This window comes from Denticeps clupeoides, chromosome 5, assembly GCF_900700375.1.
Source record: "Denticeps clupeoides chromosome 5, fDenClu1.1, whole genome shotgun sequence".
NCBI lineage: Eukaryota > Metazoa > Chordata > Actinopteri > Clupeiformes > Denticipitidae > Denticeps > Denticeps clupeoides.
In genome coordinates, this window is record NC_041711.1 from 26,954,591 (window position 1) to 26,972,315 (window position 17,725).

The 17,725-nt window shown below is 40.4% G+C and overlaps 1 protein-coding gene across 5 annotated transcripts in view; it reads right to left on the reverse strand.

Moving 5' to 3' along the window:
• Window positions 1-17,725, reverse strand: part of LOC114789621 (CUB and sushi domain-containing protein 3-like) — a 139,855-nt gene that overhangs the window by 79,505 nt on the left and 42,625 nt on the right. For all 5 annotated transcript variants that reach the window (XM_028978792.1, XM_028978791.1, XM_028978790.1 and 2 more), the window contains exons 6-18: window positions 12,263-12,375; window positions 10,854-10,931; window positions 9,187-9,274; window positions 8,801-8,925; window positions 7,282-7,403; window positions 5,684-5,787; window positions 5,239-5,351; window positions 4,632-4,814; window positions 3,717-4,043; window positions 3,192-3,386; window positions 2,438-2,576; window positions 1,440-1,627; window positions 954-1,142 (exon numbers count right to left, since the gene is read on the reverse strand). In XM_028978792.1, coding sequence (XP_028834625.1) covers window positions 954-1,142; window positions 1,440-1,627; window positions 2,438-2,576; window positions 3,192-3,386; window positions 3,717-4,043; window positions 4,632-4,814; window positions 5,239-5,351; window positions 5,684-5,787; window positions 7,282-7,403; window positions 8,801-8,925; window positions 9,187-9,274; window positions 10,854-10,931; window positions 12,263-12,375 — 1,964 coding nt within the window. The remainder of the gene's footprint in view (window positions 1-953; window positions 1,143-1,439; window positions 1,628-2,437; window positions 2,577-3,191; window positions 3,387-3,716; window positions 4,044-4,631; window positions 4,815-5,238; window positions 5,352-5,683; window positions 5,788-7,281; window positions 7,404-8,800; window positions 8,926-9,186; window positions 9,275-10,853; window positions 10,932-12,262; window positions 12,376-17,725) is intronic.

Consider the following 17,725-nt stretch of genomic DNA (forward strand, 5'->3'; position numbering starts at 1 on the left):
CTTCAAGAACTGTAGCCTCTGGCAAAATAGCTGCCCAACTGTGTTACCACTCGTGCACATGTCCCCCAGGCAGCTGCAGGGTTCTGACTCCATCCCCAAATATCACAATGGCTTTATTAATGCATCCACAATTGTGCTAAATTCTAAATAAGATAATAACAACTAGAATAGCATTTCCAATCTGTTTAGTGGGTTAAGCGTGGTCCCCCCTTGAGGAGTGGAGACTGTAAACTGGTGAAAGGACGCACTGAAGTGGGTCTTGGCAAACAAGACGGTTGAACAGCCATTTGAAATGCTGGTCCACAGTTTCACTGCCAACTGGCGGATTTCTAGAGGAGGAAAAGTGATCCAAATGGGCATTTCTGTGCCATTTCCAATTCTATAGCAGCCATCTTTATGGATCAGAAAGAATTTTGACATATTTTTCACGTTATATATCACTGCTCAGATGTGTAATGGTGACACAATGACAGGTACAAAGTCTGAGTCCCTGATTTGTCCTTATACCCTGTAGATTTGGATTATGGAAATGTATGGAATTGCTGGTGATGGATCACAGAGAAGGGTGACTCACACCATAATAAAATTATGATATTATATGCATATATACACACACACACACACACACACACACACACACATACATATATATATACATACTGTATACATACACACACACACACATATATATATATATATATATATATATATATATATATATATATATATATATATATATATATATATATATATATATCTCTCTCTCTCTCTCTCTCTCTCCATATATTATGTAGAATATTCTAATCTAAACCCCTGTCAGATTATTATCATTAACACTGCTGGTGGAATTGCATTGTGTGTCATCTTCACAGAGACAATCACTTTCACTTGACTTCACTTAATTGATTTCCCTGATGTGTTTTGGGTGAAATGACAAGGTCGGCTGGTCGTACCATCGCAGGTTGGAAGCGGGTGGCTCCACCAGTGGTTCTTCTCACACACCAGCTGCTCCTCGTGACTCAGCCTGTATCCTGGCTCACAGCCAAACATCACAGTAGAACCGATGGCAAAGTTCTGGCCATGGCGGAATCCATTGACTGGGATTCCTGGGTCTAGGCAAGAGTGTGTGTCCACTGTCACGCCTATTTCATACAGATGAGCGAGGGGGGAGAGTAGAAAAGATGGAGACGTGCAGACAGTGGAAGGAAAGAGAGTGATTGAGAGTAACAGTGAGAGAGAAGGGAGGGGAAGGAGGGGAGAGGGGAGAGACAGAAAGACCCTCAGGGTGCATTTTTAACGGAAAAAGACTAGTCAGGCGGCAGACATATCAGATGAACGGCAGGAAGCATGTGACTCAATGGACTAGCTCAGCCACGCAGGCACGGGCATCTGCTGCGAGGAAATAAAAGTGCATGTGTAACGACCCCCCTCCTCCTCACTTTCATAGAAGAGCTTGAAGCCGCTGTCGGAGCGGCTGCTGTCGGTGGTGAAGAGAAGATAGAGGAAGTTGCCACTGCTGAACAGGAACTGGGGGACCTGGGAGCCATTGAAGGAGCCGATTAGGGGCGAGAGGAGATTAGGGCCGTCGTGAACCTCCAGAAAGTCAAAACTCAGCTCCGTCTGAAACCTGCCAACAGGAGAGGAGGAGTAGGAGATAAGAGTTCTGTGGTGTAACCGCGGCGAAAGGCAGCTGTGCCCTGTATAAGTTCAGACATGCAGACAGGCCACACACGCACTCTGGTGTTTTCTTGTTGACTGGATCAGTTAATGAGCAGCCTCTGACACGCTGAACGGCGACCACGCTGTTTTATTGATGCATTTATTCTGAACCCTGGCACTGAGCTCTGGTCACTGAGGCTGGGGCGAATTACAAAACAGTGATGTCAGTGCAGCAATCTTTCCCCCTCTCTGTCAGAATGTGGGATGTAAAAATGGGATGAAAAGCCTGCCTGTCCAGTTTGTTTCCTCTCCCAAGGCAGAGTATCCCGCGGGCCATTTAAATTCTAAATATTCAATTCAATTTCAAAGGTGTATAATCTGAAAAGATAAAAAAAAAAACCCAGACTGCATTCAAACAGGGATTTGTTTTGATTAGTTTGACATTAAATGGGTGTTAAATTAAACATAATTAAAAACATGGAACCTTTGCATCAAAGCAATGTATGAAACTGTCAAAAAATGTAACATAGGGGCCATCAGTGAAACAGCTGATTAGTATTATCATTGCATTAGAGTTTGCGCACTGGGCCCACAGCCACATTCATTACGGTGACATCAAGCCATCTGATGCTGAAGAGCTAAAGGCAACAGACATACACTATAGTTCCAACAATTTAATTACGTTGCAGAGCTACTAAGTCTTGTTTGGACACATGACAGAAGACGGCACTGGCTACGCATCAGTAATTAAGCCGTAATTTAAAGTCATCCAACAAACCTGTCAAAGCTGATCTTGATAGAATGTCCAGGTTCTGCCTCAATGACCCACTCGCAGCTTAGTGAGTCCTTATAGTAACCCGGCCACCCGGGAGACAGGATTACTCCAACAGGGGCCGAAAAGTGGCCCCCACAGGGTGCTGGTAATTAATAACAGAAAATACAAGAACGTAGTGAGTAGCCTTTTAAACAGAGAGAGATTTATACACATAAACATACACTCCTTCATTATATGCTTGCCAAAAAGTATTTTATATGAACAGTAGCAGCTAGGAAAGCAATTACAAAGAAATTATACAAACCAGCCCCTGCCTTTTGTAATTATAATATACATATTTTTGTAATCTATATATTTTTTGCATATGCTTATTTTTGAATTTGCTTCATATGTCGTAAGGGGAATAGCATATATTAAAAAGATAGAATATAGAAGTTTATGTTGATATTAAATGTGTTTCTTCTTTTTATCTCAATAAAGGAAAAATCTACAAACATCTATTGTTTATAAGTACGTCAAGTATTGACCAATTACTGAAACATACTCCCATTAAATCTGACAACTACCTTGCACTGTACTGTGCTTGCAAGGAGTATGACAAGTCATGCGGTTATAAATAGGGTCACTGTAAACTCAGTCTTATGACTGACAACCGCACAAACAGTGAGAGGTAATTAGGATAGATATCCTGGGTCATCCCTGGATGCCCCGGTTTTAGCTCATGAAATCCCTTCTTTTCTCTCGACTTCGGCGCTACCTTCACATTTAGGGATGAGTCCGCTCCACATCACTTTGTCACCACTCAGTTCGCACACAATAGTGTCAGAGCCCTGGGTCTTGATGAATCCTTCCTCACACACAACCGATATAGAGCTGCCCAGCTGGAAACTGTCACCGAACCGCCGCGCATTCAGAGGGATACCAGGATCCGGGCATTCGTTATACCCAAAAGCTTAATGGAAAAAACAAACAGGCATATTTGCTCCCATGAATTCCTTCATCAACATGCCAGAAATGACAGAGACAGTGACATATAAGCAATTCCACTTCTCCCTTATATAACTGGGATTAGCTAGACATTGTGGGATTATTTGGCTATGCTAACATGAAAGATGTCCAATAAACAGGATTAAGATTTTTGATGCCCATGGATAAATGGCTTAGGACATGCACCAAGACATATGTCCTTCCATCTGTCCTTAAATTTACTTAAGGTATGAAAAAAAAAATCTAAATGGACCATTATAATTTTTTCCTCCCCCCGTGTTTGTCCTCCACTCACTGCTGTATGTGATATTGAAGCCACGGCCCGACATGGAGTGGTCAGCCTGGAACTCCAGCTGCAGGATATTGGAATTGCTGGTGAGATGAGACGGCACCTCTGCCCCCGAGAAGCGGCCGAGGACGGTGGCGTTGGACAGCTCGCCGTCCTTCACCGTCAAGAAGTCGTATGGGGGTTCCAGGTCAAAGTCATTGAAAGCCAAGTGGATTCTGCTGCCCATCTCCGATATAATCAGCCACACGCAGTTCATGTTGTTGCTGTAGCCGTCTGGGTAATCAGGGGACAGCACTGTCCCCATGGCTGCAGTAAAGTTGGATAAGCAGGGGACTACGGGAGAGGGAGTTGATTTGTATTGTACAGCAGAGGAGATCACACAAATTTATGAGGCACCTGCGCATTTTTGCGATTTTGGTGCACCACGTGACTGAAGGACACATAAGGTCCAGCCATGCCCAATGTTAGCAGCAGCTAACAAACCCACAAACAATCACTGAATGTTTCCCATTCAGCTATTACTGTATCTTTTGTTACAGTTCCCTGCGGCTGACAGTTAATCTAAAGCCAGAATCCAGCACTGCTCATGAGTTCTCATGATCGTCTAAAAACAGTAACCATGCAATAATTGTGCTGTTTACCCGGAAAAAAACAGCGCTTTCAATTATCGAGCCGCTTGAAAATAGCACAAACATACTGCAGCACAAATCCTTAAATCAGTTCAGTTACTTGCCTTCGTTTATGTGTTAAAGGAACTGAAATTTGCTACTTGTCATATGCAAATGATTCAATCCAATGCATGCAGATACAAGTGCACTAATTGGAGGCTAAAGTCAATACACATGCAAACGCAGAAGCCTGCACGTTTGGAGACCTAAACTGCGTACAGAGATGTAAGAATGGAAGGAAGCCCCAACTCACATATACAGATGGGAATGTTTGCAGACCACTGGTTGTTATTCTGACATGAAATCATTTTCTCTCCAACCAGCTCAAATCCAAACTGGCATTCAAAGCGCAGGATGTCGCCATTAGAGAATCCGCTGCCCTCCCGAAATCCATACAGAGGTGTCCCTGGGTCCCCGCAGCTCTCCTTGTCAATTTCTGAGGTTGGATGAAATGGAAGAGAAAAAAGTAAAGGACGTGGACTGAAGCCAGACCTCGCAGATGTGGGGACTGGAGCCTGGCAGCTAAATTACTTAATTAATGCCGAGGCCAGAATTCGAGTCTTAGGGCTGAATTCAATTAGGCCACTGCACTACAAATTGTCATGGCACTCAAATTTGCCAGACGAAGGAAGGGAATTAAAAACAGGTATTTTAGCTTACTGAGTGATACACTGATTATATGCATTTCACTTTGATATATCATAGTAACAAACAAGCTTCTGCTTAAAACCTCTTTTGACAGGAGACATGTATGTAGTAATATTATTTAATATAAAAGTAGTTGATCAGATGTTTTTGGGTGCTGTCTTTGGTGTAAAGGCACAAACAGGACTATGCCTATTTATTGATTAATCATATACCTTTGTAATTGATCTTAAATCCTATAGACCCCACACTCTCATCTGACTGAAGGTGCAGCCACATTTGATTGGTCATGCTGACGATCAAGTCAGGAACAAAGCTGCCAGTTAACCTGCAGAAGACAAAACAAAGTGACCTGCTCAGCTCATAATGCAGCATTCATGGTAAAAAGACTGAGAGCCTTTTCATCCTGGTGCTATGGAAACGTGTGTCTTTTTTACATACAGTGCATTAGGGATGTTGCAGACTGTCGGAGATTGCGTTTGAAGGACGTTACCGAGCTGTTAAATGGACTCACAGGCTGACCAGTCCAGGCTTGGCCGTAAGCCAGACCCTCGCTATGCAGCAGAATTCCGGTGCAGACTCTCAGCAGTGGGTCTTTTTATGGACATTCAATGAAAAAGCACATAAGGTGGTTCAAAAAAATACACAAGACAGGCTTACACTTGAATAATAGTTCTGGAGTCGCCGACTTCACTGCCATCTCCGATTGTTAATGTGTCATAGCCGATTTCCAGGTCAAATTCTTCAAAGTTGATTTGAATAACCTGTTAAGGAGAGAATTGAGTATTAGTTACCGCTTAATTAGTCAGGCTCATTGTACTCATGTGTGCACGGGTAATTAGATCACCGAAATTTGGGAAATAGCTTGTGGCACCAGAGTGGCTAATTAGGTAATGCTTTACAGTTTCATCAGAGCACAATTTCAAATTATTTATTGTTGTCTTTAACTAGACATACAGGGCCATGCATACACAAATGCATGCTATGTTCCGGTCCGATCTACAGCCATTTGGTTAAACTGGAATTTAATACCAAAATTGAGACTTATATATTTCATTGATTTAATGGGTTACTTCTTAAATCACTCCATCACACAAGTACACAGTCAAAGGATGACTATAAATTTGTTGCTATTTAATCCCATATCCAATGCAAACGTGTATATTAACAGCTGCTTGTTTTGCATAAAGGCCTCTGGAGAGTGTTTAGATGCTGTCTTCGAGCTCTTACATCTTACATGGAGTTAGTGTGTATGCTACAAGGGTTGCGGTTTCAGTGCAGCAGTTCTCACAATGCAGCTCTAGACTCAAGCAGCCGCTGGCTCTCACAATGGGTGCAAAAAAAAAGGAAGCGCATAAAGCCCAGACTCCGCAGTCTCATCCGTCTAAGATTAATGAGCCAATATTGTGGAGTCTTTAAGGAGCAATTTACATATATCACAACCAGGAGGGCACAGATTTAGTACCATTTGCACATGCAATTTGCTTTTTTGCAAATTGTTAATGCTGGAGAATTGGGACAGAGATCGGAGGTGGGTTGCAATGTTTAAATATAAGGAAAAAATACAAATTCTTTAATGATTGATAAAAATGAAAGATCCATGAACATTAGGAAGTATAGAATTTATCCATTTTATCTAAGCAGAGAATGCATCTGTCACTCTTGAGAGAAGCTTTTTTTTTTACCAATCGTGACAATGCAAGTGCTGATTCCTCTGTTTCCTGGAAGTGTTCTTATGATTTCAGCTCTGTGAGAAAAAAGAAACCTACTCCTTCTCAGGCACCCAGACCGAAACTGCTCTTTACCCACAAGTTATATTGATCTGAGCTTTGTGTTTTGAAATGTTGCAAGGATTACCGTAACACCACAGAGCTTCAGTGAAACTCCACCTGGCCCTGAAACAGTGGTAGTCGCTGTTATCCGCTGCCTGCTACACCTGAAACACGAGCTGCGGCACTGGTGGTGTGAGCTGGTTTACGGCCCTTTGAGTGATGATCGGTTGTGGGCGCTGTGTTTGGGCCATTACTGCCCAGCCATTAAGGAGCATTTCAACCATAAATCTCCCTAACCTCAAGTGGAGCGCAGCTCCACCCTGCATCTACCGAGGGCATCTTCTTCCACAGGCAGCCCACATACGGGACACAGTGTACGACATAGTGCTACTTAATCAAGCGGATGTGCACATAATTTCCCAGGGGAGGCCCAGAACTCACCTATCAACACAGGGCCAATGAGTTAATGTGTGAACCATACTGCACCTTATTAGGATTACTGGCTGTAATGATCCAGATGCATTGGGAGTTGCTCTCATACTGGATGGGGAAGTTGGGAGATGTGAAGGTGCCTGAAGGACCCTGGAGGTTAGAGCCGCAGGTTTTGGCTGAAGAGAGCATGAGAGCCAACGGTTAGTTACTGTGATTTACAAGACCACCTAATATGGAATATAAAGGACTGACAGCTGAAATGTAGGTGCATGTGGGTGGGTGTCAAACAACCACTCATGTCATTTATATTGTCACATGGCTAGGTTAAATTATTACTGCAACAACTGTCTATCAATTACGAAAAAGGTCACAATGACAGATGCAGTAGACTTATGATGTTCAAGACAGTAATTTAATCAAGCTATATGAGGCAACAGTAATTATATGCTCCATTCCCCAAATATGAAAAAATGCACTCATACTGAGGACAATGCAGCAGGGTGAACATGAGCTGTCAAAAATGAAGACATGAAGTTTTAAAGCAACAGCATAAGTGCCCATTAAATACCCTCTCAAAACTGTACACATGTGCAATGAATGATGCTGTCAATTGCAGGACACTGGTCAATTCAAAGCTATTGTCTGCCACAGACCCTGCAGGTTTGTTGATTTTGGTCATAGATTGTGCATACCATTGATTAGCTGCGACTGATATGGATTTTGTGTATGTCTTCTTCCCCCTGCAGAGCAGTGAAGTGTACTAACATACAGGAACAGAGAATAATGTGCTGCCAGATATAACCAGGTCTCACTCCCACAATCCTGACAGCATCAATATATTGCAAAACTGTGAGAGTAAAGAGTGCTAGTATCAAAATTACATTGAAATATGGTCTCAGCTCAATAGTCTCAAGTTCAAAAACATACAAACTCTTCACTTGTTCATTATAGAAAAAAAACGACTTTTTAAAAGTCAAGTTATATTGAAGTCAGAACCAATAAAAGGCTGAAATATATAAATTCCATGCCCAGGAACAGAACTAGGGTGTAATCTGTAATGTGAGAGTGAACCTTTAAAATCAATACGGCCAGACGGATTTTTATTGCCTTCGTTTTTTCACACTGTGATTTCCAAAAATTCGCAATGTGCCAATTTACTGGAGAAGAAAGAGTGCGGTTTTTAGCCTAATATCCATGATGTCAGTCATCTATACACGAAATTATCATGGCTAATTGGCAGTGTTTCACCTTCTCTTGTTACACAGTTTGAAAGAAAAACCCAAATGGTGTTTTGCTCCAGCAATTTTGCTGCCACAAACTGAAACCACAGTGAGCTATTTGAGTACAAACATCATAATGAAAATATCAGCTTGTGCAGGATCCCTGCAGTGAATGCACAGGGATCTGCCAGCTCTTTGCGCTGCCTGTGGTGCTTCTGATTCATTCATTAAATCTAAACGTGGGATTAATCAGCTGCCAAATAAAGTGCTCTCTAATTACTGCCGAGCTCACCTATGCAAAGTTCAGCCAGGTGACCCAGCGTCCGTTTAATTTGCTTAAACTTGTTCCTCACCTTTGCAGACCGGACGGTGATCACTCCATGCGGCAAACACCTCAGCCACTCTCTGGCACGTGATGCTCTTGGAGCCCTGCAGCACGTGGTCTCCATCACAGGTGAAGTGAGCCACCGCTCTGATGCTTTTTTTTTTTTTTTTTTTTTTACGGGATAACAAACAAGCCGGGGTGGGGGGTGGGGGAGAGGTGGAGACAGAATCAATAGGAGAATTTCCCCAAAGCGCTCTCAGCAAGAAAGAGAATCTTTTTCTGCAGAGCAACACTCCCTGGCGCGGGTGCAAAATGGCAACGCGGGAAGACATAATCATGGATTTCGATGTCATGCAAATGGCCCTCGAGCTTCCCGTTGGCCTTATGAGGGGAAAAAAAAAAACAGGGCTTTACCTGAAGTCGGAGCCTATGCGCTTGCCGTTCTCGGGTTCCCCGGGGTCAGGGCAGTAATTGGACACTTGTTTTACTCCTCCCTCGTTCACTGCAATAGTTAAGACCACAAAGGACCATTAAGACAACACTGGCCGGCGGCATTATGTGCAAACACGTCTGAGCTCTTAAGTTAAACGTAGAGAATGTAATTTTAAAAGAAAGTAATTACAAACAAGAGTCAAATTAACAAGGTCATTGTACATGCGTTATGGTGCTGTACAAATCCTAGGATTAGAAGAGACTTTCTAGGGTGGGGAAAAAAAAGAATTTGCAGATTATCTTTAAACAGGCGTCATTCTACAAATGACTGAATTTGGAGACACTTGAGACAGCCATTAGCAGGCGGCCTGTTCTGGCCTAGAGACCTGTTGTTAAGGCGCTAATATAAAATCGCTCATTCAGTCGTGTCTGGTCGCTTAGTGACTTCAGCCATTTCTCTACTGACGTAGAGAAGCTGGACAGCTCATGGTGCCACAATTCGAATGGAACGGGAATTTTTTTAAACATAGATGCCCTAATGAATCATACCCAGGTTGCAGGAAACCTCTTTATGTTGTTTGACAATGATTCCTTTGTAAATGCTTTTTTAATGCAGGTCTCAACATTAAGTAATGTTTATGCAACCAAAATTGATGCAATAACAAATCAACGCACAAGCGGGGAACAGTGTGCCGATGCCGCAATTACTTAAATATGTCAGTTTATACTGGTAAATTAAGTGGCCCATTGTTTTTCCCAGTGTTTGGCATCATTTCATGTGGGCGGAAAAAACTGTAGCATGCCAAATAATTTACTCTTAATTCATCATTCATAAACCAAAGGGCAGATCCTGTGAAATGAAGGGTAATAAATTTTACATCCTGTTGTAATTAAGTGTTTGGAGAGCTGTATTGTTGAACAGGAGTGAATCACTCCCCTGAATACCACCTTGTAATGGGAAGCTGGGCCCATGAAAAAAGGGAAGGAGGGGGGAAAAATCCTTTCTACTATAAGCGTACAAACCTGCTTTCAAAGATAGCGGTCGGACATGAGTGATTGCTCACTGGCTCCGGCACGTGGGCCAGAAATGTGAGCGGGTCATTCTTGGATGCCAGTGCATTTCCATTAATTGGGTAATTAAACCTGGACTGGAATACATTCCCAACACCTGTGTGCCCCTCAGGACACCATGTGAACAGCAGTAGCCGCCACAAAATGGTGGATGGAGGATTTTCTTTTCTAATGATACAAAAGAGCATTTCAGGCGTAATTTGCCCCAAAGTTCCAGGGTTCTGCGGGGCATTATAGAGAGCACAGCTTCCCCTTTTACACCTTTCTGAGCTAAGTCCTGAACACTCCAAGGATCAGCACCATAAATGAGTGCTCTGTATTATTCAGCAGCTGTATGTTATTAATTCAGTACCTACATGGAATGGGTGTCCTATTAATGGGTCAAAAAACAGTGTAAAGGACAGTACTCTGACCACACACATAGTCAGCAATGCATGAAAAAACTGCATTTCATGACCATGACTTTCTGCTGCATACTATAACATGGCCTGATCATAGTTGACACATATAACATGTATTTTCACTTTTTGTCATTCAGAAATTCCCTTTTGACGATGTTTGCAGAAAAAAAAACTCACCGATAGAGAACTTGCTTGTGCTATCTTTTCCAGGGAGCAATTTCACCCCTCTCGATTTGAAATCTGCAGATCTTTTCACTGGTCATAACAGATAAAAAGAAGGAATGAAGATGCATGTTAATTTACAATAACATCAAAATTAACTTTCATATAACATATTTACTTTATGCACTTTACTTTTTAATAAACTCTGCTTTTAAATGAGGTCAGTTCACTGACCCAATCGTGCTAGACTGTGCCTCGGGATTACTTTAACATGGATATTTCCATATTTTTGAATAATTGCTGAGTAAAATAAAAAACACTTTGTTCCAGACCTATCAAAGCTACTACACATAACCCTCAGACCTGTTAATTACAGCATAATTTAGCTGCATTTTAGTGCTATCTATGTAAAGTAGACATCAGTATCAAAAGTCACTTCTTATTATGAAATAATATGAAAGCTATAACTATGTGCACTTAAGGGTTAATGTTTCGTTCATGTGATCCTATTTTACAATATGCAAGAATATGTCTGGTCTGCTCTGAAATGTAATGTAACAGGAGATTGTGTGGAATATTACTTCTGTACAACAGCACTATAAAACAAGAAATGGTAGGTAGAAGCAACGCTTTATGATTGCTCCTGTTTGGTCCATTACCTAAGAGGTTGCCAAGCAACACATAAAAGGTGGAGCGATGCATACAGTAACACATCCTGTTGATGTTTGTACTGTATGTCAAATTTCATAAAATGAATTTAGTTCAAACTATTTATTCATACATAACAGCTATGTAAATTCATTAGCCTTCATAAATAATCTATGTCACAATTGTTTCAGAATATATGCCTTTTTTAATGTTTTTGTGAATTTTAGTCCTAAACAGTTTGGAGGCAACAGTGCAATTCAGCTGGAACTGTACAAATGGAATGTATGTATTCATGTATTACTGTATTACATAGTTAAGTTATATTTTAATATATTTTACAATAATGTTTCTACGGTGGGTAAATGGATATTATAAAATGGTTGCCAAAAGTAAGCATGGGCTGCAATATAATGTTAGTGCCCTTGTCTAAAGAAACCATGACTGAATATTAAGATTCCTTGCTTGTGGCCATGGAAATCAAGAAGAATTACCATGGCTAATAACATTAAGCGAGTGAAAAAGAGAAGGTCTAACAACAACAGCACAGTCAATTTTGAGAGTAAACACCCACTGGCTCAGCTCCTCAGTAATTTCTGAATTTTCCTCCTTAGCAACAGCAGCATGATGCATTGACTGTATTTTTTAAATGAAATACTTATTTTTATGAAAATACTTTAAATATTAAAACAACTCTTTGAATACAGAATTAGAATGTGCTTTAATTGAATGGAGGAAAATGCGACGTAAAAGAGCGATAATCAAGGATAATGACCTACCTTGGTACTGTGCATTAAATCCTTTATGCCGATGGCTACTGTCTGTTACAAAATGAAGCCTTAACCAGTTCTTGTTGCTGACTATAGGTACTGGTATAGTCATACCGGATAACCTAGAACACAAATACACAGACACATTTGGAAACAGGGCAACACTGCAGCATTGGCATATTATTGTAAATGCAGGCTCTTTGCATGAAATGCTGTTTCAGTAGAAAAAGACCAAACAATAGCAGGATTATCTTTGAAAGGCATCCAAACTCCTTCAGACCTAGTTCTAATAAATGATAAATAGTCAGAGTTTTATTGTAGACAGTATTTTTTTTTTTTTGTAAATTGATGTCAACAGCCTGTGTTCTTTGCAAGGCAAAGAGATATTTTATTGGAAGCAATAAAATATGTTCAGTTACCAAGAGCAATAAAACACAAGCAGTTAGATATAAATTGCATTTTACTTGATGATATAAGGTGTATGTTTCCTGGGTCCTGGTTTTAATGGCTGCTCCAGTGACTTCTGGAAGACCTTTTAATTCTTAAAAAGCTGCTGGTATTGCTCTTCAAAAGCCAGCACAGGCTTAGTGAGAGAATAGGGCCAGAAGGCTATTGACGGCCCATTTTTCACCTCAAACGAGAAATACACCATGAAAGTCCTGAAAAATATATCTTGCATATAGACTTTTTGCACCATTATAACAACTGACCTCATATTCCGTCTGTCTGGAGAGTCTACATGTGCAAAGGCATTTCCGGCTCACTACATTTGTCTTTCACTCTCTTCTACTGACAAGTGGAGCCTGAATACTGCACAACACCACGAGATGTGACTCCAGACAGCAGCTGAGAAGAGCGATAAGGCTTTATAAAGTCACTTTTGGATTCAGCAACCCTGCAGATTAATGAATGTTTCAGAGGATACAGGTCTGCATGGCATACCATAGTCCAGTGCAACTGAAGACAAATAAAAAGCAGTAGTGCATGTTCACAGGTATTATAGTGATGAGCGCTTTGCACAGACTTGCTCTTTGCATAACTGCTTCAATATTCAAATTTACTAAATACATGCAGACTGCACCAAAAAATGTAAAAAAAAAAATTCCTCTTAAGACAGACATATTTCAATTAAAGGAATCAAAGAATGTTTTAAACTTACTGAATTAATGCTTATTTAAAACTATATTAAAAATATTACATTCACTATATTGCATCCTTAAAGATTGGATCACTAACTTAAATTAATTTTGAGCATGTATAAAATATGAAGTGTTAAAATATTCATTGGTGATTACTGCAGTACACCAAAAAAAAAAAAAAAAAAAAAAAACGATGTAAAGAGGCTGTCAGTAAATGGTGTAACCGTGTCAGCGCTGTTCAGATAGAAACTGATTTCACATGCCACAGAGTCTGACCTTTACAAAGCACAGCGCTATTTACCAAGATGCAAATGGCGGAGTCACAAGCGACATACGGAAAAAAAGGAAAGAAAGAGTGAGAGGGTTGCAGAGAGAGAGAGAGAGAGAGAGAGAGAGAGAGAGAGAGAGAGAGAGACGACAAGGGGAGAAAAACATCAAACGTAAAAAAATCCCTCTTTTATCAGACAACACATGCAAGGTCTCAGGCTTAACTTTGTCATGGCACTGACAGCAGCAATAAAATGCACCCGTTTCAAGGCCCAAAACAACTTAAAGCCCACAGCTAGTGTATGTTAAAGGACATATGAACCCCTATCTGGTCATTACCATGCGCTGACAGATTAATAATAGATGCACAGTCTAAAAAAAGACTAAAAAAAAAAGATAAAATTCAGCACTATTAAATAGGTCTTGCAATGTAATTGAAACAGACAACACAATAAAAAAACACACAAAGCAGGTTATTTCCTGTCCGTAATTAAGAGACCAACACTTTTCAACTTTACATACACCAAGGCTGTGACAGGAATAAATGAAGACATAATGAGGAAAACACGGAGCAAGAAAAAACAGTGAGATAAACTGCTAAACACTAGTAACCAATCAAGGCCTGCAAATGTTGCTGTTTATCTCAAGATCAATAAAATCGAGGAAGCACTCATTTCCTCTCCCAGACATTTGCTTTTGTAAGAGCTACAGTAGAGTAAGCTGCCAACTCAAGACACAATAGGCCCAATGCATACTAATAAAACAAGTAGCCCAATATTTAAGACAAGACATCTTAATAATCATATGTAAATGACTCAGGCTATACCTATATTGTGTCTGTAAGGAATTTATTTGTTAGAGGTATTGAGAATACAGTTATGACTATGACACATCTTTATGACTGTCTATAGTGTCTGCAGTTTAAGGGGTTCTTACAGGAGGCCTATTCTGGGTTAATTGCATGCTGTCACAGAAGGGTCCAGAGGCTCAGAATGAGGTTTTCTTTCACCTAAAAGCTGAGTACATTTCTAAACTTGTCAAAGTCAACCAAGAAAACCACATGAAATGGCACTATAGAAGCACAGAGACCCATTGCTTCATGTTCATTTGAAATGAGGAATCAGAGAGACAGCAGTGCGTCATAAACACACTGCAACACCTCTACAGCTAGTGCATTTTGCTGAGGTAATTACAGCACAGTTTATTACAGAGCTTATTAAGCCCATCTTTGGCAGTAGCATGATGAAGCAAGGTAACTGTAACACTCCAAACCCAATTAAAATTATATCCGGATGTGTAACTTTGCAAAAGCTGTCAAAGGCAAAAAAAAGTCTTTTTCAAACACGACTGGTTTCATAATCACTGTTAATTCTCAGCTTCTGTATAATTAACTCCTCACAGGATGTACCATGCTCTTCAGAATATATATTTTTATAGGGTTCAGTAATGTCAAAATGCCAATATGGCAAGAAATTCAGAAAAGCTTTATATGGGAGGTATCCATACACATTGAATTAACTGTTCGGTGTTTGATATTTTCCTTTTTGGAAATCTTGTTTTCATTTGTATGAAATTGTGAGTGATCTGTAACTTACAAGCTGTTGGTTTTGCCCTTTCAGACATAAAGAAGAAGTATGGCTTTATGATCTTAAAGGTCACCCTGACGAAAAAAAAAATGATTTGTTTGTTTCTTGGGCACAATAGGGAAGGAAGTACAGTCTGCCTGCCAAAAGTGAGTTTAATTCTTCATGCACTTTCCAGACATGACAAGAAGGAATCAATGAAGTCCTTGAAGGAGGATCTGTCCAAGATTGCTGTGATGAGGAAGATCAATTATGTCCGAAAGGGCACATGTACACTATAAGGATTTGCCAAATGTATTCCAAAAGGAAGGACAAAATTTACATAATGTTACTCTTATATCTCAACCCACTAAAGGTTGAATTAATCTATAATAACTGGAGGACAATGCTTGAATTTAGCCCTGTTGTGTATTTTTATGCTAGTTTCCGCACTGAGTGCAAATAAATTAAGAAGAGACTATTTTTGTATTCATAATGTTAGCTTTTTCAAATGGCAAAGTTCAGTTCTTTCACAAACGTATTACAAATGATACTGCATTATTCCTTCAGTGCTTTTCTGTAAACTTGTTCGCTCTTCTCAGCTTGATTTTTCGTTCTTAAGAGACAGTGTGGGGTATTTTTGTGGAGAATGTTTGTAATAAGAATGCAGAATATAGAATGCTTTTTAGCCTATGTGGCCTTCACATTTCTGTGAACATAAACATGGCAAGCAATCTGACATCACAGCCAGATGGACAATACATCCTCCATTTATCTGGTGTTACATGTAGATGTATGTAATGTGACATAGTGAGAACATAGTAATTTCTACAGCATTCAAGGTGAAAGATGATGGCTCCGTTGAAAGAACAATGTTTAATAAAATGGGTGTCAAAAGTTGTGACCAAAGTTTCATTCTCTGTCGGAGGCAAGCCTCAAATTGGGAATTGCCACCCACATCCTGATCAAACAGCTCTCTGCAGTGAAGGGTGAGGTTCATGAATCAAATGCCTCCTCTTATTCTACATTGGAGTTGGTGCCTCATGTGTACACTTCTCCAAGTTACCTTAATATGTGAGATTACTAGTGAGACCCATTCTTTTAGGACTTTGAGCTGTGGTGCACTCCAAGCACCCAAGATGTATATTTGGCACCATCCAGCCTAAATCTTCTGAAATACAGATACTTTTCTGTGTAATTTTTGTATAAGAGACCCAGATTTTTCAACAGAATCTCAAAAGGTACTACTTTCAACCCAGCACTAAGTGCACTAAGCATGGGGCTTGTTCATTAGCGTTTTGTCAAAGGTGTCCTAAGGTGTCCTAAGATCGCATACATGGTACTTCCTTATCCTGGATGAGCGTCATTAAAGTATGTGTTCCTTTCTTGCTCTTTGTATTAATTTAAGCAAATCCTGAGGACTCATTTGGTCTTTCACTAGCATACAAGCACCACACATGCGTCTCGCTGCCATTGCCCTCACCTGCAGCTGGCAGTGGTAAATAACAAGTGTGCGATCACACACATCCTGGATCTCACATTTGAGGCGATATGTATGTCGAGCGAACGCGAACATGGCAGCCAATTTTGCGTTGCAGCCAGTTGGACGGTGCATCCATCCTTTAATTGGCTCTACCTGTAGATATTTGTAGCAAGACTCTGCCGGGTGGTTTAACACCTCACCTCAGTCACTATTGCATTCTAGTTGACATGGTTTACAAAGTCTGTGAACCCGCCTCTGTCAGAGCGCATGTATTGATCTTGTTGCCTGTATGCTACCACCTCATTAGAGCAGCAGCTTCTAGTCTTCTCCAAATGCTGGTCCAGGCAAGTTTGTATTCTTGTTTAATGGATCAATTGATCTTGTGCACAGAATGTCAACACTCCGCTCTATGAATAGCTGCTTTAGAGTCTCACTGGTTGTCTTTCCATTACATGTTAGCACAACTGGACGCCCACTCACTCGCCATACGACACAACATTTCTGTCTTTTCTCAAGTTATTCTTCATCGAATTAAAAGTATGCAATAGAACTTCAAGGCGATAATTTATTCAGCCATGACAATGTGCTTTGTATTTTTGTGTGGGATGGGAAGCCTTGTTTGAAATCAATTTAGATATAATCTACACAGTAAATCTAATGTCAGTCAGATAACACAAATTTAAAAGGTCAATAATAAGGCTAGTATATCAGTGAACAACTTAGATTAACTGAAATATTAGTAGATAAATAGACAGAGTCAGACAGCTATAAACTCTTTTATAGCTAATTACATACAACAGCAATGAAGATCCAAAGAGGACAATAAGAAAACAGCAAGGGGGAACGCTAGCAGACACTACTGACCGTAAATAGCCAATTTTTATCTATTGTTAAGGTTAAGGAATAGGCTCTAAAGGGTGGAATTGTTGCTGGATCTGTTGTTAAGGACAGACAACTTGATCTCACAGGTACACAAAGCTATGAGCATGTTGCAGCTGAACTATTAACTTCTGCTGGCAGC